Below are 23,970 nucleotides of genomic sequence, written 5' to 3'. Positions count from 1 at the left end.
CCCTTCACTGGGTCACTGAGAAACAAATACATTAGTGAGGGGAGCACCTCCAACCTTTAACAGCTCAGTGTTGGCTATGCTCTGCCGGCAGGTTGGATGGCAAGACATACCATCATGGAGACAGACCCACTAATTTCAACAGGAGAAATGGGGTAAGTGCACTTAACTGCCAAAGCCAAGACAAGCACACAACTGGGAAGTGGTGATAATCAGAATGTTCTAACCCACAGGGATCCTTGCGGGTGCTGACAGATTACAGTGCACCAGCAATGAAACAGCTGCCCACAGCCTTCTAAAATGTCAATCAATCTATACACGTCTTAGAAAAAAATCCCAGCTAACAATCAGATTGAAGCATGACAGTAAGTCTCAGGGCTTCTCACACAGTTTTCATACCTTAGCCAGTTCCCAAATCCAGAGCCCCTTAAAGACACAGCCTACAGGTTTGTCATGAGTCTACACTGCTTAGCTTCCTGCAAGGCTTTCCCAAAGGGATGGCAGTCATTTATTAAAGGGATCCTGGTGTGGAGCTGTGGGTTAATGCACCAGACTGCAAAGCCGTTTGAACTGCAAGGCTGGCGGTTCAAGCTCACCAGCTGCTTCTTGGAAACGCTATGCAGGGTTGCTATGGGTTGGAATCAACTCAATGGCTCTTCGTAACAACAACAACAACTATAGCATGCACTAGGGATAACCAGACACTGGCTGTGAATGGATGTCAACTCCCAGGAACCTAAAAGGTCAATGAAATTGGTTAAAGTAGGGCTATGATCCATCAAAGGACACAGGAAATCTTAGCTCAGATTCAATCACAGGGGGCTGAGTGAGTAGGCCCAAAGGTTTGTCTACCCATAAGTTATTTCTCCAGTTCTTTCATGTATAAATCAGAAAAGACACACCTGACCTTGGCAGAATTCCCACACTGGGCATCTAACCCATGGAACAAGTAATGCTGGAAAAAGCCAAACAGGAACCCTTTGGAACTTCCTCTTACTAGGTAGGCAAACCAAATGCAGTATTAGCAACAGGACTAAATGGAAGAGAAGCAGAGTGATTAGTGGACTGTCAACAGACAGAGGGACAGTGTACCTAACCTGCCTGTGTGGCCTGTGAATTCACTGAATGTAACTGGGACAATGAGTGGACATTACTGTAAACTTAAACGTGTGGTGACTAATTGTGAAGTTGTTCCAGATGCAGAATCTTAACCAGAGTAAATCTAACAGCTCCTGGTGCCCTGTATACACCTACTACCCTGACAGGCTCTTTTTCTTTTTTTCCCTTTCTGTACCAATCTGTAAGGACCCCTACAAACATTTTGTACTTTCACCAATATGCCTCAAGGCTAATATAAGAGAAAAAACTCTCTCTTGTTCTCTGTCTTAAAATAGTCTGCAGAAATGCTGATCATCTTGATATTCCAGACAATCTCCCACTGGTCCACTACATTGATGGCTTTGTGCTGATTGGATCTGATGAGCAGGAAGTAGCAAATATTTTAGATGAGTGGAGAAGATAAATCTCACAAAAATACAGGACTCTGACATGGCAGTGAGGGTATGGGGTGGGGGAGGGCAATCATTTGGAGCATCTGAGATGACCCCTCTAGGATGAAATTCAAGTTGCTGAACTGTCTGCCACCACACACTCACAGAACTTGGTTAGCCTTTCTGAAGACAATTAAAGGCTGACTGGTTCCAGAGGGGACTTGGGCTGAAGAAGACTTTGCAGCAAGTCCAGTCTGCTTCTATTTGGGCCTCCAGTAGTAGCAGAAGCACAGGGATGCTGTACGAAGCACGTGCTAAGTACTGACAGGAGATGCATGGGGTGAGCCTCTAGATTTTGAAAAAGTCCAGGTGATTATTTTGAAAAATGGCTCCAGGCTCACCACAGGCCTTGGTGTAGACTGAAGCCCTGACCAGGGAGAGCTACGTAACTCTATCTGAGCATGCACACCAGCTCTCCCTCATCACGTGGAGATGCTGTGTGTGAGAGATGGCACTCAACAGGTCCTGGAGAGGCCTCCCAAGCTGCCTTAGCAGATTCCTCAAATTCTTGGCATGACACCTTCAACACTGCCTCTTGCCCTCAGTCGACCTGGAAGGTCTCACCGGGGAGCTCTTTATCACAACTGATGGAGGAGGAAGAAGAAAAACCTGGGCTCATTCAACAGACAGGACTGCATGGCAGGCTGGCCTACACTGGACAATGGTGCAGGAACATGCTCTGGGGCAGCACTTCACATTGTGCTTTACCAGGACTCAGATGGCCAAAGCACAGATGTACACTGGTTGTTAGGGGTTAATAACCAGTAGAAAGAGGGCTGGATTAAACCCAGTGTGATTTCACGGAACCTAGCTATAGCAGGTCGACTTGGCCCCTAAAGAGACTGAGGTAGAAATGAAAAAGCCAAGACTGTTCGTTGCCCCTCACTCTGGGCACTGTAGCCTTTCACACCAGCTCTTCTTATGAATCTGGCTTGTTCTCCTATTTCTGCCTGCAGGCCTTGTTTGCATTCTGCTAGCAAATGTCTGAAATTGGCTTCAGTACTAGAGTTCACATAACCAGAGCAGAGGTTTGGCTCCGGTATCCTTGTCATCAGGATAAGGTGTGGCACTGCAGGATAATGCACTGGAATGCAAAGTCTGTGTGAACCACAAATTCAGCAGTTCAAGTTTGCCAGCCGCTCCTCAGAAACCTTCTACAGGATCACTATGACTCAGAACTGACTTCATGGCACTTAACATGATACATATGGCTCAGTAACTTATTACATTTCTTTACTTACTAGCAAATAGATTCTAGATACATTTTTTCATTATTCCTATGGCTAGTATCCTATCACTTGCACATATCAGTGTCTCAGGCATTCAGAGTGTTCCCCATACTTTGCTAGTTCTCAAGGAACAGAAAACAGCTGCTAATGAAGTTTGGGTACAGAAAATATTTGAAATCATACCTTTTAAAAGACAGCTTTCACTTTACTTAAACCAATTCCAAACAACCCCCTGACCTTCTTATTTCCATGGTAACAAATTTTAGTTCCTTCAAAGCTTGAAGCCTCAGAGAATAAAATGAGTTCCAAGTGATGAAACTGCATTCATAGTTTCTACTAATTTATAGAACACAATTACTGGATAAGCAATCTCTGAAGGTCCATACAGCAGTACATTTTTATACTACTGCTCATTTTGGCAAAATTCTGAATTCAAAAGGAAATCCATTACATTTGTTGTTCTTGTTAGCTGCCATCAAAGTCAGTACTGACTCAAAGTGATCTCATGCACAGCAGAATGAAACACTGCCCCGTCCTGGGCCAACCTCACTATCGTTGCCACACTTAAGCCCATTGATGCTGCCACTTTGCCAATCCATCTCGCTGGGTATCTTCCTCTTTTTCTCTGACCCTCCACCTTACCAAACAGCATCTGGTCCCTCCTGACAATGTTCAAAGTATGAGAGACGAAGTTTGGCCATCTTGGCCTCCAAGGAGGACTCTGGCTGCACGTCTTCCAACACAGATTTGTTGGTTCTTTTGGCAGCCCATGGCACTTCCAATGTTCTCCTCCAACACCATAACTCAAAAGCATCAATTCTTCTATGGTCTCCCTTATTCACCGTCCAGCTTTAGCATGCATATGAGGTTACTGAAAATACCATGGCTTGGGTCAGGCACACCTTAGTCCTCAAGTTCACATCTTTGCTCTTCAACACTTTAAAAAGGTCTTGTGCAGCAGAGAATGCCTAATGCAATACGTCATCTGATTTCTTGACTGCTGCTTCCATGAGTGTTGATAGTTGATCCAAGAAGAAGGAAGTCACTGACAACTTCAATCTTTTCTCCATTGATAAGACTGTTATTTATTGGTTCAGTGGTGAGGATTTTTGTTTTCTTTACATTGAGATGTAATCCATACCAAACGCTGTGCTCTTTGATCTTCATCAGTAAATATTTTAAGTCTTCTTCACTGTGTCATCTGCATACTGCAGGTTGTTAATGAGCCTTCCTCCAAAATTGATGCCACGTTTTTCTTCATATAACGCAGCTTCTTGAATTATTTGCTCAGCATACAGGTTGAATAAGTATGGTGAAAGAATACAACCTTGTCACACACCTTTTAAAAATTTAAACCATTCAGTGTTCCTATGTTCTGTTCGAACAACTGCCTCTTGGTCCAGGTACAGATTCCTCATGAGCACAATTAAGTGTTCCGGAATACTCATACTTTTGCAATGTTGTCCATAGCTTGTTATGATCCACACAATCAAAAGCCTTTGTGTAGTTAATAAAGCATAGGTAAACATCTTTCTGATATTCTCTGCTTTCAGCCAAGATCCATTGGAAATCAGCAATGATATTCCTCATTCCACGGCCTCTTCTGAATCCAGCTTGAACATCTGGAAGTTCTCTGTCAGTGTATGCTTGTAGCCGTTTCTGTATTACTTTTAGTAAATCTTTACTCACATGGGATATCAAAGATATTGTCTGATAATTTCCGCATTTCATTACATAGACAGGAGAAATAGAGTCAAAGCAAACACAGGTCATTGAGCTGTCATTAATGTTTCTGTTGGGAGAATTAATCAACAATCAGGAAATATACTTGAATAATAAAGGTATGTGACAATGTCCAAGGCCGTGATATGTTTTGTGAACTATGATGTCATATGATTTGAATGTTGTGAAAATACCCTATTAAAAACATACAGAATGTTTTTTAAGTGTCCATCAAATATTTCTGCCTTGTTCATTTGTGAAAAATAAGACGTAAATGGGAAGCCACAGGGAGGAAGTAGAGTAAATGCTGTTGCAGGGAGGGGAGTGTAATCACTGAGATTAAACGAAGTGTATAATTTGCTGACTGTAAAGCTGATGATTTTGTCTGTAAACCTTCACCGAATTTACATTAAATGTAAGCAAATACAAAGCAAATCAAAACAAAAAACCCTTAAAGCTTCCAGTTGTCTTTGTTGCTGCTGTTGTGAGAGGCCAGAGGAATGGGTAGCTGCAGAACAGAGGAAGAGGAAGCGAGCAAGGAAGAAGTGACACACACCTAGCCGGCCTGAGCAGCAGGAGCAGCCTGGGGCCCACAGCCCCACGCTACTGCTGCCTGCCTGCTGGACAAAGGCCGGGAGCCCGCACCCAGAGCCATGTCTTGTGCCTCACCAACCTGTATCCCACCCTATGGTCCAGTGCTAGAAGAGTCGGGGTGTAGATTTTAAAACCACTAGGGGGAAATAATATATAAAATGAGAGCTGCTTTCCCTTCAAAACAAATAAAAAACACTCTATGGAACGATGCACATATGTGCAGTGAAACAATTCCCAAATGGATGGCAAGCAACACATGACTGTACTTGAAAAAGTAATAAGAGGCCATGGGGGTGAGGGTGAAAGGATGGGCCTTACTGTTAAGTGCCTTTGAGTCGATCCTGATGCATAGAGACCTGATGCACAACAGAACAAAACACTGCCCGATCCTGCGCCAGGCCTCACAATCGTTGCTACACTTGAGCCCCTTGTGGCTGCCACTGTGCCAATCCGTCTTGTTGGGGTTCTTCCTCTTTTCTCCAACCTTCCACTTTACCAAGCATAACGTCCTTCTCCAGGGACTGGCCCCTCCTGATAATAAGCAGGCTACTAGTTTCCACCACTCATCTGTCAGTCTGTCATATTGTAGTGGCTTGTGAGATGCTGTGATTCTGAAAGCTTTGCCACCAGTATTTTACATACCAGCAGGCTCACCGATGGTGGACAGGTTTCAGATTAACTTCCAGACAAAGACAGACTAGGAAGAAAGAGTGACGAATTACTTGCGAATATTTAGTCACTGAAAACCTTATGAATAGCAGAGATACACTGTCAGATACAGTGCCAGAAAATGAGCCCTTCAGAAGGCACTCAAAATGCAACTGGGGAAGAGCTGCCTCCTCAAAGTAGAGTTGACTGTGATAACGTGAAAGGAGTAAAGCCCGAGGGAGTAAAGCCCGAGGGAGAAAAGCCCATGGGATCTTCATTTGCTGATGGGGCACAACTCAAAATGAAGAGAAACAGCTGTAAATATCCACTGATAATCAGAACATGGAATGTATGAAGTATGAATCTGGTAAAATTAGAAGTTGTCAAAAATGAAATGGAACGCATAAACATCGATATCTTAGGCATTAGTGAGCTGAAATGGACTGGTATAGGCCATTTTGAATCTGACAACCACATGGTTTACTATGCCGGGAATAACAAATTGAAGAGGAATGGTGTTGCATTCATCGTCAAAAGAATATATTCAGATCAGTCATGAGGTACAAACGCTGTCTGTGATAGGATAATATACATGTGCCTACAGGGAAGCCCAGTTAATACCACTATTATTCAAATTTACACATCAACCACTAAAGCCAGTGAGGATGAAATAGAAGAATTCTACCAACTTCTTCAATCTGAAATTGATCAAACATGCAATCAAGATGCATTGATCATTATAGGTGATTGGAATGCAAACGTTGGGAGCAAAGAGGAAGGACCAGTAGTTGGAAAATAGAGCCTTGGTGACAGATACCATGCTGGAGATAGCATGCTAGAATTCTGCAAAATCAATGATTTGTTCATTTCAAATACCTTCTTTAGACAGCATGAGAGACGACTATACACATGGACCTCACCAGATAGAATACATAAAATCAAATTGACTACATCTGTGGAAAGAGATGATGTAAAAGCTCCATATCATCAGTCAAACAAGGCCATGGGCAGACTATGGAAGACACCATCAATTACTCATATGCAAATTCAAACTGAAGCTGAAAAAAATAAAAACAAGTTCATGAGAGCCAAAGTATGACCTTGAATATATCCCACCTCAATTTAGAGATCATCTGAAAAACAGATTTGATTAAACACTAAAGAATGAAGACCAGAACAGTAGTGGGTTGACATTAAGAACATCATACATGAAGAAAGCAAAAAGTCATTGAGAAGACAAGAAAGAAGAAAAAGGTCAAAATGGATGCCGGAAGAGACACTGAAACTTGCTCTCCAGCGTAGAGATGTTAAAGCAAACGGAAGAAATGAGGAGGTCTAAGAGCTAAACAGAAAATTTCAAAAATCAGCTCAAGAAGAAAAAGCCAAGTATTACAACAAAATGTGCAAAGACCTTGAGTCCAAAAACCAAAAGGGAAGAACACGTTCAGCATTTCTCAAGCTGGGGAAACTCAAGAAAAAATTGAAGTCTCAACTTTCGTTATTGAAAGATTCTCTGGGCATATTACTGAATGATGCAGAAAGCATCAAAAGAAGATGGAAGGAATACACAGTTGCTGTACCAAAAGAAAATGACTGAAGTTCAACCATTTCAAGAGGTAGCATATGATCGAGAACCAATAATATTGAAGGAAGAAATCCAAGGTGCATTGAAGGAACTGGCAAAGAACAAGGCACCAGGAATTGAAGGAATAAAAATAGAAAATTTTCAAGAAAGTGAGGCAGCGGCACAGGAGGCACTCACTCATTACTGCCAAGAAATCTGGAAGACATCTATTTGGCCAAATGATTGGAAGAGATCCGTATTTGCACCCATTCCAAAGAGAAGTGACCCAATGGAATGTGGAAATCATTGGACAATCTCTTGGATATCCCATGCGAGTGAAGTTTTATTAAAGGTAATATACAAACGGCTGCAAGCATACATTGACAGAGAACTTCCAGAGGTTCAAGCTGGATTCAGAAGAGGCCGTGGAATGAGGGACATCATTGCTGATGTCCGATGGATCTTGGCTGAAAGCAGAGAGTATCAGAAAAACATTTACCTGTGCTTTATTGACTACGCAAAGGCTTTTGATTGTGTGGATCATGAAAAGCTATGGACAACATTGCGAAGTATGAGTATTCCGGAACACTTAATTGTGCTCATGAGGAATCTGTACCTGGACCAAGAGGCAGTTGTTCGAACAGAACATGGGAACACTCAATGTTTTAAAATTGGGAAAGGTGTGAGACAGGGTTGTATTCTTTCACCATACTTATTTAACCTGTATGCTGAGCAAATAATAAGAGAAGCTGGGTTCTATGAAGGAAAACATGGCGTCAGGATTGGAGGAAGACTCATTAACAACCTGCAATATGCAGATGATACAACCTTGCTTGCTGAAAGTGAAGAGGACTTGAAACATTTACTTATGAAGATTAAAGAGCACAGCCTTCGATATGGATTACATCTCAATGTCAAGAAAACAAAAATCCTCACCACTGGACCAATAAACAACATTCTTATCAATGGAGAAAAGATTGAAGTTGTCAAGGACTTTTTTCTTCTTGGATCAACTATCAACACTCAAAGAAGCAGGAGTTAAGAAATCAAACAACGTATTGCATTAGGCAAATGTGCTGCACAAGACCTTTTTAAAGTGTTGAAAAGCAAAGATGTTAGCTTGAGGTCTAAAGTGTGCCTGACTCAAGTCATGGTATTTTCAAAAACCTCATATGCATGTTAAAGTTGGACAGTGAATAAGGAAGACAGTAGAAGAATTAATGCTTTTGAGTTATGGTGCTGGAGGATAACATTGAAAGTACCATGAGCTGCCCACAGAACCAACATACCTGTGTTGGAAGAAGTGCAGCCAGAGTGCTCCTTGGAGGCCAAGATGGCCAATTTCCATCTCTCATACTTCAGATATATTTTAAGGAGGGACTAGTCCCTGGAGAAGGATATCATGTTTGGTAAGGTGGAGGGTCAAATAAAAAGAGGAAGACTCCCAGAGAGATGGACTGGCCAAGTGGCAGCATCAATGGGCTCAAGAGTGGCAACAGTAGTGAGATTGGCCCAGGATCGGGCAATCTTTCATTCTGCCATGCATAAGGTCGCTGTGAGTCAGCACTGACTCAATGGCACCTAACAACAACAACAAGAGCTAAACAGAAATTTTCAAAGATCAGCTTGAGAGGTTAAAGCCAAAATTTATAACAAAATATGCAAAGATCTGGAATCAGAAAACCAAAAAGGAAGAACACACTCAGCATTTCTCAAGTTGGAAGAACTGAAGAAAACATTCAAGCCTTGACTTTTGTTACTGAAAGATTCTCTGGGCAAATTATTGAATGATGCAGAAAGCATCAAGAGAAGATGGAAGGAATACACAGAGTCACTGTACCAAAAGGAAATGGTTAATGTTCAACCATTTCAAGAGGGAGCATATGATCAAGAGCCAATGATACTGAAGGAAGAAGTCCAAGGTGCACTGAAGGAATTGGCAAAGAACAAGGCACAAGGAATTGATGGAATAAAAATTGAAATCTTTCCAGAAAGTGAGGCGGCACATGAGGCACTCACTCATCTCTGCCAAGAAATTTGGAAGACAACTCTCTGGCTGACTGATTGGAAATCATCAGACAATCTTTTTGATATTCCATGAGAGCAAAGTTTTACTAACGGTAATACAGAAACGGCTGCAAGCATACATTGAACAGAGAACTTCCAGAAGTTCAAATCAGAAGAGGCCGTGGAACGAGGGATATATTTACTGATGTCCAACGGATCCTAGCTGAAAGCAGAGAATATCAGAAAGATGTTTATCTGTGTTTTATTGACTATGCAAAGGCTTTCAATTGTGTGTATCATGACAAGCTATGGACAATATTGCAAAGTATGAGTATTCTGGAACACTTAATTGTGCTAATGAGGAATCTGTACCTGGACCAAGAGGCAGCTTTTCCAACAGAACATGGGAACACTGAATGGTTTAAAATTAACAAAGGTGTGTGGCAGGGTTGTATTCTTTCACCATACTTATTCAACCTATATGCTGAGCAAATAATTCGAGAAGCTGGGTTATATGAAGAAAAACGTAGCATCAGGATTGGAGGAAGACTCACAATCAACCTGCGATATGCAGATGATACAACTCTGCTTGCTGAAAGTGAAGAGGGTTTAAAATATTTACTGATGAAGATCAAAGAGCACAGCTTTCAGTATGGATTGCATCTCAATGTAAAGAAAACAAAATCACCACTGGACCAATAAACAACATTCTTATCAATGGAAAAAAGATTGAAGTTGTCAAGGATTTCTTCTTGGATCAACTATCAACACTCATGGAAGCAGCAGTCAAGAAATCAAATGACGTACTGCATTAGGCAAATCTGCTGCACAAGACCTTTTTAAAGCGCTGAAGAGCAAAGATGTGAGCTTGAGGACTAAGGTGTGCCTGACCAAAGCCATGGTATTTTCAATAACCTCATATGTATGTGAAAGCTGGACAGTGAATAAGGAAGACCATAGAAGAATTGATGCTTTTGAGTTATGGTGTTGGAGGAGAATATTAAAAGTGCCATGGGCTGCAAGGAATCAATAGATCCATTTTGGAAGGAAGTGCAGCCAGAGTGCTCCTTGGAGGTCAAGATGGCCAAACTTCGTCCCTCATACTTCGGACATATTGTCAGAAGGGACCGGTCCCTGGAGAAGGATATCATGTTTGGTAAGGTGGAGGGTCAGAGAAAAAAGAGGAATATCCCAATGAGATGGAATGGCCAAGTGGCAACATTGATGGAGTCAAGTGTGGCAACAGTAGTGAGGTTGGACCAGGATATGGCAGTGTTTCATTCTGCTGTGCATAAGTTCACTATGAGTCAGTACTGTCTCAATGGCACCTAACAACAACTAGTTCCTTTATTTAAGGAATTCATAATTTCTAGTTCTTAACTACTGAAATCAGTGGTTATAATTGCAGAAACTGTATTTTTAAAAATTACTGTATTCTATTTTCTCTGCTTATAATGGTGGATTTGGATACTTCCCATACTTCCCCTGTCATCTTTATAACCAAAAGATCAGGGCTTCATTGCTTACTCAGTACAGAGTGAGTTTATAAAGCCATCGGATAAAAGGTTAGTTTATAAAAGTCCTATGTATTTCTTGGATGTAATAGCTAAAAATACCAACTGAGAGGGAAGGAGCCTTCACATCAAGCATCAATACTATTCCCTCTGTATACAGGGCAGATAGGGACGGGCAACTTAGACATTGGCTACTTAAAACGGGAGGTGGGGCAGGGGAACTAAAAGGCAAGCAGTAGCTGACTAACAAGTTTTCAAGTAGGAGTTTAGTTTAAGAGTATATAGGGGAAGGTAGAATCCCCACTGAATAGTTTTCATCTTATCTAGACCAGTCTGGTGAAAGGAGATGGGGTAAGATTCTTATGATTCAATAGTGAGTAATTATTATCATGACTAACTGCAACTGCCACAACTATAAAGGTAGAAGTTTTGTAACAAAAAGTGGGGAGTAGCTAATCTTACAGTCCAGGAACATAGGACATAGGACCATCAAGGGAGAAGAACATGAGTGGAATATGGGACCCTATCCAGAGAAGCAACACCACCAGAAATGGAGGCAGAGATGATAAAGCAGCAGAGGACTCTAGACTCATGGACAGAGAAACACTGTGTACTGGCAGCCAAGAGGCAAGCTTGCTGAATGAGCCCTTTAGTTGTTTAAATGATTACAGATTCCTGAGTGTTTCTGTATACATCCTCCTCCCCTGCTCCACCAAAAAACCAGAGTGAACAGAAGCAAGTACTGTTGAATGATGATGCATGGAGATTATAATCATTGCAATTAAACGATAAGTGTAACACCGATGTTCTCCCATGTAAGCTATCACTCAATTCACAATAAAAACTTAAAAAAACCCCTATGTATTTCTACATACTAACAAGACATAGTCCATAGGCAAAATTAAACAAACAGAAAACCATTTTTGTTTCCTAGTAAGTCCTGTGCACAGACATTGAAAGTGAGAGCTTCAGGGAGAAGTCTTCTGAGGAAGAGCTGCAAAAGCAGAGCAAAGCAGCAGGGAGGCTCCCTGAAGAGATCCGAGGGGACAGAGCTGGACAGGACAAGTGCACCTCTCTCAGGATGGCCCTTAATGAATCAGATAATGCAGGAAGATGAAAGCCCAGCGCCTTCCCGCAAAGGCCTGGATAAATTCCCTCGTGCACCTCAAACTCCAGAGCCCCCAAGAATAAGTAACCTTCTTCAGGACTTGGCTTGAAAACACAGCATTGCTCAGCTGCTCTCCTTTCCCTGTTATTCCCCAGGTCCTTACAGGTTTTCCAAGGAACATATGCTTAATGAATCACTTGTCCATGAATTCCTGGCTCACTGTCTACTTCTAGGGAAATCAATTAAGGCAATCCTAACTGGTAGTGATTCATGCACACACACACACACACACACATACATACATGTAAGAGGGTAAGTAAGTAAAAGAATATTGCTGCAAAAATTAAAAATGTTTGTTAAATACAAATACTGATATGTGAAATGACATCCACTCCATCTAGGGCTATATACTTCTTCCCAGAAGAATTCTGTACTCTTCGATTTACACAACAAAATGGCAGTTTTGGCATCCTCGAGAGACTCCAATTGTGCTTTTACATGTTCTTTGAGGGCAGTCCTAAACATTCCTTCTGACATTATTGTAAGGACTGAGTTTCAGACAAAACCTCAGCACAGTGCCTGGTATGTCGCCATGACTCAATAAATGTCAGCTACAGTTGTGAGACAAGAGGCCCTGATGGCACAATGGTTATGTACTGGTCTGCTAGCCCCAAAGTCGGTGGCTCCAACCTACCATCCATGGGGAACAAATGCTTCTGTAAAGATTACAGTCTAGGGAGGCGGGGCTTGATGGTGGATTGGGGAGATGTGCAGTGAGGATCTCTGTCAAGAATACTAGATGAAGTAAGTTCAGGGGACTGTCCCAGAACTCTGAACCACATATAAAGGAATATTTAGAAAGTCTGAAGGCTTCCACAGCCAGTGGGATTTGCGGTGGAAGCAAGAAATCTAGTGCTTTTGGATCTACTGGCCTCAGCGGCTCCCAGAGCAGCCATCTTGGGTGAGACAGAGCAGGGGAAGGATCATAGCCGCTACTTACACCTGACCAATCCTTGGAGATAAAGGTGTGGACATTTTTTTTTTTTTTTTTTTATCTGTTCATTGGTCTCTCACTGTCTATGCACCTCCATCCTAGTGACTAGAGGGGGTGTCTGAGCCAGTGGACACCCCCCACCAGATGGTTCTCCTACACATACACACAGATCTGCTCGAAATTTAAAGGAACAGTTTCCACTTAAAACCAAATGGCATAAGCCACCACAGTATGACACACTGACAAACAAGCAGTAGTTTATAACTTTAGGCAATACCACAGCCTTTGATGCAGAAATTTCCCACCTGGCTCCATCACGGAGCAATCACGGAGATCATAAAACATACCTGAACTTCAATTTCATTATCTGTAAATTGAAGATAATCATACCTTCTTTTCAGGATTGGAAAGAGCAGATGAGAAAGGGTATGTACAATTAAAGTTCAAGGAATATCTGCAATACTAATTATTTGGCTTAGAATGGATATCTAACTTTATTTGAGCACTTACTATGATTTAAACTAGCCACACGCATTGTCACAACTATATTTGTAAAAGATGCATCCCTAAGAGGGGGGAGTAGTTAACCTTTTATTTCAGGAACAGACAATCCCAGGAACCATCAAGAAGGAAGAGCATGAGTGGAGCGTGACGTTCTACCTAGAAAAGCAGTGACAGCAGAGGTAGGGGCAGAGTCGAAGGCATGGAGAGATAGAACAGCTGTGGGCTCTAGACCCATGGACTGGGTAAGGCTGTATGCCTGCAGACAGGAGACTGGCTTATAGAATATGCCCTTAGGACATTTCAATAACTCTATATGTGTGTGTGTGTGCATATACATACACATACACACACACACACACACACACACATATATACACAAATACATACACAGATACACATACACATATTTTTTGTTGTTGTTATGTATTCATAAAATATTTTAGCTTTATTAGTAAAACATAAAATGTAAAAAGGACAGCCACAGGGGATTGTGATCACTGTGATGAAACAAAGTGTCTAATTTGTTGAATGTAAAGCTGATGATCTTGTCTGTAAGACTTCACTCAACTCACAATAAAAAAAAAGCAAACGAAAAAAAACAAACAGCAGCACATAACGGCCACAGCTGGCCCTGAACTGTTTATTACTAGGAAAAAGGCCTGAACAGGGGTTGTGGAGTGGCAGAGACAGACTAAAAAGGAAACAGGCCAAAAACTAAACCCGGAGTTACTTAATAACGACGAACAGTGGCATCATGAAATTTCTCAGGCGGCTTGAAGGCAAAAAGCAGAGAGAAGGACATTAAAGTCATACTCATATTTGGCTAGAGAATTTTTTTGTTCTCTTCTCTCTTTTCTGCGATTGTAGACTACAATATCCAATCTGTCTTTTTTGCTGTTGTTGCTTTGTTTTTTTGGTCCCCTCTTTACCTTTAGAAGGCTCTTTCTCTATCTACATTACCCAAAAAAAGACAGCAACTGTGGTCATATAGTCAAGCTACAATCACACCCTATAAAATCTCACCATCTAGGTAAGAACCAATACCAGCTACTATATATCAGGTAGGCAGCCAACACCTGTGACAGTTACTCTGAGTTGAGTAATAAGAAGTGTGAAAAGGGAAGCTCATCTACCTGGAGGCAATCAGAAAGCATAATAATATATCAACATACATTCATCAAACTATTAAAGTCACAGCTAACTACTGAATATGCCCAAGACACAGATGACCATCTCTGGACATGTCCAGACACAAGATTTAAGTGACTGAGGCAAATGAGCTGGAGGTAGACCTAGACTTCACATTAGAAGGAAGGCAGGCTTTGGAAATGCCTGAGAAGGAATTCAGAAAAATGATAATAAAACGTATCAAAACATTTTACAGAGGAGTTGAGAAAAATAAGGAAGAAGTCAGGAAAGCACTACAGAAGCAATCAAATAAGATAGATACAACATTGGAACAATTTAAAATCTACAGAAAGAGGTCCGAATGATTAAAAATAGAGTATCAGAAAAGAACAATACACTGAAAGGGAAAAGGAGTAGAACTGAAGAGATGAAAGTGAGAACTAGTGAGTTGGAAGACAAATCTCTCAATACTACTAAGATAGAAGAGGAAGCAGAAAAAAAAGTTTAAAAAAATCTGAAGAAGGTCTAAGAGTCATGTCGGACAACATGAAGATGAATACTTAAGAATTACTTGGAAGTCTAGAACAGTCCACACAAGTCCACAGAGGAGATGGTTGAAGAGCTGCTGGAAGAAAATTTCCCTATCATCCTAAAAAGCAACAAGATAAGCATTCAAGAAGCTCAACACACCCCAGGAAGGATAGAACCCAAAAGACAATCACCAAGACATATAATAATCAAGCTCTCCAAAACCAATGATAAGGAGAGAAACCTGAAAGCACCTAAGGCAAAGAGAAGTGTTACATACAAAGGCAAGCAAATTAGATTAGGCTTGGATCTCTCAGCAGAAACCATGTAGGCAAGAAGGCAATGGGGAGACATATATAAAACCCTGAAAGTAAAATTAACTGCCGACCAAGAATCCTTACCTAGTAAAGCTACCAATCAAATATGACAGTGTAATCAAAACATTCCAGGATAAACAGAAGCTAAGGGATTTTGCCAAAGCCAACCCTGCAATGCGAAACATCCTAAAGGGAGTTCTGTGGACTGAGAACCAATGAGAGACAACAACCAGAGATTGACCCAGAAGTCAATTGACAAATGGAAGAGTCAAGAACAGAATAAAATTATAAGAACAGAATCTGGGAGGTCAGACTATGATCAAAACAGTTACAATGTAAAAGAAGATGAACACAGAGGTGGTGAGAAGGTCAGGTAAGTTTATAGGATAAAATAGCCTGTCTTAAATGGAGGAAAAAATTAATAGAATACAAGGTAACCTCAAAAAAATTAATACTTTAATTAATTAAGGGTGGATAAACAAGGTTGAAAGGGGAACAATGACACAAGTATGCATGGGCTAAATGGGACACAGGTAATGCTCAACCTTGGAGCAACAGAGCTCTGTGATACAGAGATTGAGGCATAGTCTGAAGAGGGGAAATAATACTAAGATGCTTGACTGTCTTATTAATATTGGTTTCCCTTGCCTGCTACTGTAAAATAGACACTTGAGTGGGATAGAAAGGAATGTCAGGAAACATGATTACAGAAAACTTGTAAGCCCGTCTTCAGCCTATAACTGATTGGAATACCTAAAAAGGGTTCTAGAACTTGTCCAGTGAAATAGGCCTCTTGCAAAGTCTTTGCAGAGTATAGGACCTTAGGTGAAATCCTGAACCCCATCCAGAGCTCTCTGAGGTGGGGCATTCCCACTAGAAAGGACAAGCAAACCAGCCTGGAGCAGCTAGAGTGACAGAAGATACATCTTCAAAGAAAGACCATCAGGAAAAACCCAAAACAAAAATGGTAGTATGATTGGCTACTACAAGAACAAAGAATAAGCAAGCTGTTTGCTGGGAAGCCATCAAGGCAAGCAATCAAGTCCCTTCAGGACAAACCCCCCTCTAAGACTGAAATGCAAAGGAAACACATGAGCAGGCATGTAAGCTTGCTGTCAACCACACTGGTCTACTGGTGAGTGGAAGAGAGTGAAAGGTAGCAGTGAAGAAATGGGCTGAGTTCAACCACTTTCCATAGATACCTGTTGACCCGGAGATGAGAGTGAGAAGAGAAAGGGCTGGTTGGTCCAAAGTGTGGCTCCTGAGCCCATGGACAAGGACATAGCCACAGAGGACTAGAGCTGAGAGTGAAGCATCCAGCTGATATGAAGTGAGGGGAGACGCACAAGAACAAAGTTGCAGATAGTACCCATTGACCTAGCCTCGATGGCTTGATAATCAGAACTCCACTAGAGAAAGATTCAAAAAAGAACAATTTTTGATAAAGGAAACGAGGGCAAATTGCTACAATTTGATGAACTTGACCTATACTCATGGAGAAAGTAGCTCAAAATATCAACAGAAAGGGAAGGAGTCTTCACATCTAGTATCAATGTTATCCCCTATGTATACAGGGTAGATAGGGGCAGACAACTTAAGACACTGGCTACCTAAAATGAGAGGGTGATAAATGCACGAAGTGACTGGCTTTAAGGTCTGAAGAACGAGTTTAGTTTAAGAGTGTGTTGGGGAAGATAGACTCCCCACTGAATAATTTTCATTTTGTCTAGATGGGTTTGTTAAAAAGAGATGGGGATAAGATTCTTATGACTGAATAGTAATTGTTATCATGACTAACTGCGACTGTCACAATTGTAAAGGTAGAAGTTTCATAATAAAAAATGGGGGAGTAGTTAATCTTATAGTTCAGAAACAGAGGACCCTAGGACCATCAAAGGAGAAGAGAACAAGCAGAATGTGGGACCCTATCCAGAGAAGCAGCAACACCAGAGATGGAGGCAGAGATGAGGACATGGATAGAGAAAAGCAGCTGAGGGCTCTAGGTTCATGAAAAGACAGAGACTGAGAGCTCAACGCCAGGAGGCAGACTTGCAGAATGTGCCCTATGGTGGTGTAAATTATTACATATGCCTGAGTGTTTAAACAAAACAAAACAAAAAAGAGCTAAAATGAATAGAGAGAAATACTGTTAACTGATGGTACGTGGAGGGAATTACAATCATCGTAATTAAACACGGTGTATGATTTGTTGAATGTAGAACTGATGATCTGTCCTGTAAATTTTCACTCAATTCACAATAAAAACTAAAACAAAAAAACAAAGATTACAGTCTAGGACTCCCTCGGGGGCAATTCTACTCTGTCCTTTTGGGGTGCTATGAGTTGGAATCCACTCGACAGCAATGGGGTTGGTATAGTTTGGGTTTAGCATTATTAAATTACCACACAGAATAGCCACCACCATTCATCTGTGAGTTTGTTATACTGTGGTAGTTTAAGTGTGGCAGTATGTCACTAGTGCTGGAGCTGAACTCCTCAGGCTGGAAGGCACTCAAAAACTGTCTGCTCAAAGTAGAGCTGAACTTAAAAATATGGATGCAATAAAGCTTTTGGAACTTTCATGCACTGATGTAGTGTGACTCAAATGGTAAGAAACAGCTGTAAACATTCATTAAAAAAAACTAACAAGAACATGGAAAGTTCATACATGGAAAGTAGACAGCATGAATATAGAAGACTTGGAACTTAACAAAAATAAAATACAACAAATAGAAAAAAATAGTAAAGGCATTAATGGCCTGAAATTGGCCATTTTGAATTGAACAATCATATGGCTTACTCTGCTGGGAATGACAAACTAAAGCGAATTTGGGTTACATTTCAAGTAGTTAGTGAGTGGATAATATCCACACACTTACAAGGAGACCACTAAACACTATTAATCAAATTTATGCACCAACCACTAATCTCAAACATGAAGAAATTGAAGATTTTTTAACCTACTTCTATAGTCTCTGGTAGCGTAGTGGTTACGAATCGGGCTGCGAACCTATAGGTCAGCGGTTCGAAACTACCAGCCGCTCCGCGGGAGAAAGATGAGGCTTTCTACTCCCGTAAGGATTTACACCCTCGGAAACCCTGTACAGGGTCGCTATGGGTCGGAACTGACTTGATGGCACTTAACAACAACAACATAGTCTGAAAGTGCTGAAAGTAAAGAGAACTTAAAATACTTACTGACCAAGATCAAAGAGCACAGCCTTCACTATGGATTGCATCTCAAATGTAAAGAAAACAAAAATCCTCACCAGTGGACCAATAAACAACATTCTGATCAACGGAAAAAAGACTGAAGTTGTCAAGAACTTCATTTCTCTTGGATCAACCATCAACACTCAAGGAAGCAGCAGTCAAGAAATCAAATGACGTATTGCATTAGGCAAATCTGCTGCACAAGATCTTTTTAAAGTGTTGAAGAGCAACGATGTCAGCTTGAGGACTCAGGTGGGCCTGACCGAAGCCATGGTACTTTCAATAACTCCATATGCACATGAAAGCTGGACAGTGAATAAGGAAGAACATAGAAGAATTGTTGCTTTTGAGTTCTGGTGTTGGAGAAGAACATTTAATGTGCCATGGCTGCCAAAAGAACCAACAGATCTGTGTTGAAAGAAGTGCAGCCAGAGTGTTCCTTGGAGGTCAGGATGGCCAAACTTCGTGACTCATACTTCTGACATCTCGTCAGAAGGGGCCAGTCGCTGGAGAAGGATATCATGTTTGGTAAGGCAGAGGGTCAGAGAAAAAGAGGAAGATCCCCAGAGAGATGGATTGGCCAAGTGGCAGCATTAATGGGATCAAGAGTGGCAACAATTGTGAGGTTGGCCCAGGACTGGGTATTGTTTTGTTCTGTTGTGCACAGGGTCTATATTAGTCAGTACCAACTTGATGGCACCCAACCACAATAACAGTATGAATTTTATCAAACATGCAGTGAAGTTACATTGGTAATCACTAGTGATTGGAATACAAAATTTGGAAACAAAAAAGAAGGATCACCATTTTGGTAAATAACAACTGGGGTCTAGGGTACAGCTTACTGGTTAATCCCTGTCTAGAGGAATGAAAAATGAAGAAAATCAAAGAAGCACGGAAACAATGAGTCCAATGGACTAACTGGCCAAATGAACATCAGTCACCCCAATCCTGAGACCAGAAGAACTAGGTGATGCCTGACTACCATTAACAACTCTGAAGGGAACACATTAGAAGGCCCTGTAAAGAGTAGGAAAAAAATGTGAAAACAACTTTTAGACCAGGCTTATTGGTCAACCAGAACCCCTTAGACTATGGCTCACAATCATCCTTCAAGTCTGGGAAATTAACTCTCCACCACTGTTCAATTTTTAGCCAAACAAAAGACAGGTCTGTTTGTCATTGTGGCTGTGTACCATCAAGTTGGTTCTGACTCATAACTACACTGTATAGGGTTTCCAAGAAATGGCTGGTGGGTTTGAACTGCCGATTTATGGTTAGCAGTCCAATGTTTATCCTACAGAGCCACACCAGGACTCTAAGACAGGGCTATTAGGGGAACAACACCAGGGAGGTACCCATATCTTAGAATAATCAACCATCTGAGATCAAAAGGGTAGCATTTATCCAAGGACAAAGTTCAGAAGGGTGAGGAAAGAAGGGGAAATGGAAACAGAAAACATGGGGAGGAAGTGGGATAAGTGATGTTACATGAAACAAACTATGAATGAATTTTTTAAAGGAAAGCTGATCTGCTCCATAAACCTCTACCCGATTCACAATAAAAAGTAAATTTAAAAAGAAGAAGAAAATCCCAAATTGAAAACATGGCTTTCAATTTATAGAAATGATGCCAGGGACTGCATATGATAGAATTTTGCAAGACCAACAAGATGATGGAGAAGCTTAACATCATTAGTCAAAATAAGGCCAGGCACCGATAACAGAACACACCATCAATTGCTTATATGCAAGTTCAAGTTGAAGATGAAGAAAAGTAAAACAAGCTGATGAGAGCCAAAGTAAGACCTTGAGTATATTCCACCTGAATTTAGAGACAATATCAAGAATAGATGTGATGCACTGACCACTAATGACTGAAGACCAAATGAGTTGTGGGATGACATCCTTGATACATGAAGAAAGCAAAAGGTTATTAAGAAGACAGAAAAGAAAGAAAACACCAAAGTAGATGTCAGAAGAGACTGTGAAACTTGTTCTTGAATATAAGATAGCTAAAGCAAAAGGAAGAAATGATGAAATAAAAGAGTTAAACAGAAAATTTCAGAGGGCGACTCAAGACAAATATTACAATGATATGTGCAAAGGCCTGGAGTTAGAAAACCCAAAGCAAAGAACACACTCTGGCATTTCTTAAGATGAAAGAACTGAAGAAAAATTTCAAGTTTTAAACTGAAAATATTGAAGGAATCAATGAGGAAAATATTGAATGATGCAGAAACAATCAAAAGAAGATGGAAGGAATGAATATATAGTAACTGAACCAAAAAGTGTTGGTCAATGTTCAACCCTTTCAGGAGGCAGAAAAGATGAAGAACTGATGATACTGAAGTAGTAGTCAAGCTGTAATTAAGAGTACTGCTGAAAAACAGGGCTCCAGTAATTGATGAGATAACAAATGAAAATTTTCAACAAACTGATGCAACGTGGGAAAGCTGTCATTCTTCTATGCCAAGAAATTTGCATGATAGCTATCTGGCTAACCAACCAGAAGAGATCTATCTCTGTGAACATGAGAATGTGGAAATTATTGGATGATATCATTAGTATCACATGTAAATAAAATTTTACTAAAGATAATCCAAAAAGGTTACAGCAGTACATTAACAGGGAATTGCCAGAAATTCAAGATGATTCAGAAGGCACAGGATACGCTGACATGAGATGGATGTAGTCTGAAAGTAGAGAATACTACAAAGATCTTTAGTGGTGTTTCGTTGACTATGCAAAGGTATTTGACTGGGTGGATCATAACAAATTACTAGTAACATTGAAAAGAATGGAAATTCCATACACTTAATTGTGCTTATTCAGAATCTGTACATAGACCAGGGGATAGCTGTTTGGGCAGAACAAGGGAACAACTGTGTCGTTTAAAATCAGGGCTATAGCTGAAGTGGCTAGAAGAACATGAAAGAAAGACTGGCATGAAAAATCAAAAACAACTGCAGTCAGACTGACTACTACAAGAACAAGCAAGCTGTTCACCTGGGAGCCTTCAAGGCAAGTGGTCGGGTCCTCTCAAAGCAAACCCCCTTCCAAGACTAAGACTCAAGGGGAACACATGAGTGGGCATGTAGTCTGTCTGGTGACCATGCTGGTCACTGATAGGGGGAAGTGGAGGAAAAATAGCAATGAAGTTGTAAGCTAAGTCTGACCACAGTCAATAGACTCCTGTGAACCCAGGTGGAGACCTGGTTGGCTAGTATGGCAAGACCTGGAGACTCTTGGGCCCAGAGTCAGTGATATAGCCACAGAGGACTAGAGTGGAGAGTGAAGCATCCAGCTGATCTGAAGTGAGGGGAGATGCACAAAAACACCCATACTTGCAGATAGTACCCACTCGACCTGGCTTCAATGGCTGGATGATCAGAACTTGACTAGAAAAAGAAAGAAGAGGGGAAAAAGCGTAACCCACTACATTTGATTAACTTTACCTATACTTATGGATATAGTAGCTCAAAAATGGGAACAAAGCTTTACAGTGAGGATCACTCCCACCCCCTTGGTACTCAGCATTGACAGGGATGGGCAACTTGGACATTGGCTACCCAAAATGGGGGGCTACAAAAGCAGTAAGTGACTGGCTTACAAGCTTTCAAGAGGGAGCCTAGATTCAGAGGGAGTGGGGGAAGGTAGAATCACCACTGAATGGTTTCCAATCTGTTGGGATAGGGCTGATCAAAGGAGACGGGGATAATACTCTTGGGGTACAACAGTGAATAACTGCTATCAGGACTGACTGTGAGGGTCAGAAATGTAAAGGTAGATGTTTTGCAACAAAAGGAGGGGTGTGATTGATTTTGCAGTCCAGGAGCAGAGGTCCCTGAGACCATCAAGTGAGAAGAGTGGAATGCGGGACCCTACCCAGAGAAGCAGTGACGCCAGAAATGGAGGCAGAGAAGACGGCGTGGAGAGATGGAGAGCTGGCGACTCTGGACTCAGGAAGGGAGAGGGGCTGTGTACTGACTGACGGCTGGGGGTGGACAGGCCTGTGGGGTGTACCCTTTAGTTGTTTGATGATGCATGGAGGGGAATGTAATCGTTGCAATGAAATGAAATAAGATAGGATGAATCTAACGCTGGTGTTCTCCCAAGTAAACTCACATAATACACAATAAAATCTTAAAAACAACAACAACAACAACAACAAAAAAAAAAAAACAGGGCTATACACTATCTCTATACTTTTTCAATTTGTATGCTGAACAAATTATCCAAGAAGCTGGTCTAGATGAAGACTAACATGGCATCAGGTTGGGAAGAAGACTCATTAACAAGCTGTGATACGCAGATGACACAACCTTGCTTGCTGAAAGCCAAGAGCACTTGAAGTACCTACTGAGGAACATCAAAGACTATATTCTTCTGTAAGGATTACACCTCAACATAAAGAAAACAGAAATCCTCACAACTGGACCAATGAAAAGACTGAAGTCATCAATTAAATCATTTTAATTGGATCCACAATCAATGCTCATAAAAGCAGCAGTCAAGAAATCAAACAGTGTGTTGGGCAAATTTACTGCAAAAGATCTCTTTTAAAAGCTTTAAAAAGCCAAGATGTCACTTTGCAGACCAAGTATATAAAATCTGGACAATGAATAAGATTGATGAAGAATTGAATCCTCTGAATTATGGTGCTGTCCAGGAATGCGGAATATGTCACGGGATGCCAGAAGGAAAAAGAAAGCTGTCTCAGAAGCAGTACAGCAAAAACACTCCTTAGATGCGAGGATGGCAGGATTTTGTCTCATGGACTTTGGACGTGTTATGAGAAGGGACCAACCCCTAGAGAAAAACATCCTGCTTGGCAAAGCAGGGGTCAGTGAAAAATAGAAGACCCTCAATGAGTTGGGAGTGACACAGTGACTTAAAAATGGGCTCAAACACAGCAATGATTGCTTGATGGGCAGGACCTGGTAGTGTTTCATTTTGTAGGCTCACAGGGTGGCTATGAGTCAAAACTGAATCTATAGCACTTTAGCAACAATAGAACAGTCCACCAAATAACATTAAATATATATATATACATCACAAAAACTGGGTATACTTACTTGTAATGTAGTATCAAAGACAACAAGCTTTGAACTGGTTGGAACAATGTCATAACACTTGTGTGACCTCATGAATCTCATGTAAACGCCACTTTCAGAGTCTTCTGCTAAGAGGTTAAAAAAAAAAAAGGGCAGAATATCAGTAACAACGAAGAATTTCCTTAAACTGATAGCAGGCATGTACAATAAAAATGTACTGCTAATATTATATTTAACGGTACAAGGTTATATTTTTAAAATTTCTACTGTATTTTTGGAGTTCTGGTGTGGCTCTG

At 41.1% G+C, this 23,970-nt stretch overlaps 1 protein-coding gene across 1 annotated transcript in view; it reads right to left on the bottom strand.

Annotated features, from left to right (window-relative positions):
* Window positions 1–23,970, bottom strand: part of PRKAG2 (protein kinase, AMP-activated, gamma 2 non-catalytic subunit) — a 474,947-nt gene that overhangs the window by 57,498 nt on the left and 393,479 nt on the right. The window contains exon 7 of the mRNA XM_006873702.1: window positions 23,696–23,799. Within this exon, the coding sequence (XP_006873764.1) occupies window positions 23,696–23,799 (104 nt within the window). The remainder of the gene's footprint in view (window positions 1–23,695; window positions 23,800–23,970) is intronic.

This window comes from Chrysochloris asiatica, unplaced genomic scaffold, assembly GCF_000296735.1.
Source record: "Chrysochloris asiatica unplaced genomic scaffold, ChrAsi1.0 scaffold00249, whole genome shotgun sequence".
NCBI lineage: Eukaryota > Metazoa > Chordata > Mammalia > Afrosoricida > Chrysochloridae > Chrysochloris > Chrysochloris asiatica.
The sequence above is the reverse complement of the archived record's forward strand: the minus strand, read 5'-3'. Positions and strand labels throughout refer to the sequence as shown.